Raw genomic sequence first — 1,677 nt, 5'->3', positions numbered from 1 at the left:
CGGCACATGCTTTCTGTTGTTCCCGCTGCCTTTGGTAGAGGACGTCGATGGAGCACATTGCTCTCTCGTTTCTCGCGCTATGTGTATACCGCAAGAGCTGCTCAAGTTTTTCGCAGGACGTTCTGGGTGCCTCTCCTGAAGCAGCGCGTCCCGTGCCTTGTGCTTCATCCTGGAGACGTCTATGGTGGTGGAACGCCACGATGATTTCTTGTGGCAAAGAGTGAAGCATAACGACCTAGAGCATCGCCGAAAAACTGCTAGTTGGGACGTCTAGGACGTTGAGGCAGTGGACATTCAGCTGGACTGCGTCGTAAAGCCTTCGCAACTCCCTCGTATCCGATGGAGAGGTCACGGGCTGGAGTTCACGAAGCGCTCTGAAGTGCTGCTGTACGATCCTGCTCATGTCCCGGAACCTCTGCTTAAGCATTGCGCGCTTCCGTAGTTGGTAGTCCGGCAATTGCAGCTGCTGCTTCACCTACCAAATAGTTGTGTAGGTAATGAAATTTATCCGTCGTGCTCAAAGTTAAATTCGTGTGGACAGCTCCGTTGAATCTCTCCCAAAACGACGTCCTTTGGCACAAGTCCCCATGAAACGGCTTGAGGATTAGCGTTGGAAGACGAGGTCCGAAGCTCTGGGATGCAGCTGTCGTTGGGGCAGGCGGCGTGTTGAGCGTCGTCGAAGGAGAAGTCTGTCGCGTGTTATCGAGGCTGAGATCTTCAAGCCGGCACCGTAGGCGCGTCAGGGTCTCGAGTGCCTGGTCGTCATAATTCGCCGCAGACTCGTACTCCCTCTTAGGTTCCTCTACCGGAATCACTTCCTCGAGCTCGGCATTGATCTTCCGAAGCTCGTCACGGCTTGCGACGAGTATGTCGATAACCTTGCTTAACGCTGCTCGGTCGTTGCAGTCACTCTCCAACAACGTCGTCGCCTCATTCATTACTTTCATTGACTGGGTTCGCCTAGCAGCACGTTTCGCTTTCAGGCGGTCCATGTCTGCTTAGGATCATCGCTTACTTGCTCGTAAGGTAGCCGGCTCCGCTCGTTACTTCCCTGGGTGCGGTTCCAATGAGGATCAGGTTGATCCGGCTGCGGTTTCTAGTAGAAACTCATCGTCGCCGTCGCTCGTTGTCCACGTCGCTGGATCCGCTCGTTATCCCAAGGGTTTTCGGCACCATATGTTGCGGAACGTCGGCCTTCTATTCGTAGCGCCGCCAGAAAGACAGATCCATGCGACTTCAACGAAATGCCTTTAATGGCGACAATCGAGCACAAAAAAGTACATGATGATAGTGGTGCACGAATTTCTTGGCGCTAGCTGCGGAGACAGCAGCCCACTATCAATTCCTCTTCTTTGTCGTCTGCTGATCTCCGACACCCGAAGTTGTTTCAAGGACTTCCACGTCGCCGAATAAGATGTCGCTTTATATTTTGTGTACTCTATTGAGTAGCAAGAACAAACAAACCTTTATTGACATTTCACAACCACTGAGCCCTGATGGCCCATGTGACACCATGTATGTAAATACATAAGTACATTGCACCACTGGCTCAATTTTTCCTTTGTGGTCTTTTGAGGTCCGAACCATTATTAAAAGACGCACAGAAATATCACCCGGCCAAAATAAAAAAAAAATCGAGAGCTCAAAGGGTTTGCGCTAGCAAGTCCAAAACAAAAC

The 1,677-nt window shown here is 51.3% G+C and overlaps 1 protein-coding gene across 1 annotated transcript; it reads right to left on the bottom strand.

Annotated features, from left to right (window-relative positions):
* Window positions 1-419: 419 nt before the first annotated feature.
* Window positions 420-938, bottom strand: LOC119405800 (uncharacterized). The gene has a single exon (XM_037672626.1). The coding sequence runs from the start codon at window positions 936-938 to the stop codon at window positions 420-422; it is 519 nt and encodes a 172-aa protein (XP_037528554.1).
* Between the last annotated feature and the right edge of the window lie 739 nt (window positions 939-1,677).

The sequence above is a fragment of the Rhipicephalus sanguineus genome, chromosome 9 (genome assembly GCF_013339695.2).
Source record: "Rhipicephalus sanguineus isolate Rsan-2018 chromosome 9, BIME_Rsan_1.4, whole genome shotgun sequence".
Taxonomy (NCBI): Eukaryota; Metazoa; Arthropoda; class Arachnida; order Ixodida; family Ixodidae; genus Rhipicephalus; species Rhipicephalus sanguineus.
Note: the sequence above shows the minus strand (reverse complement) of the source record. Positions and strands in the feature narration are given on the sequence as shown.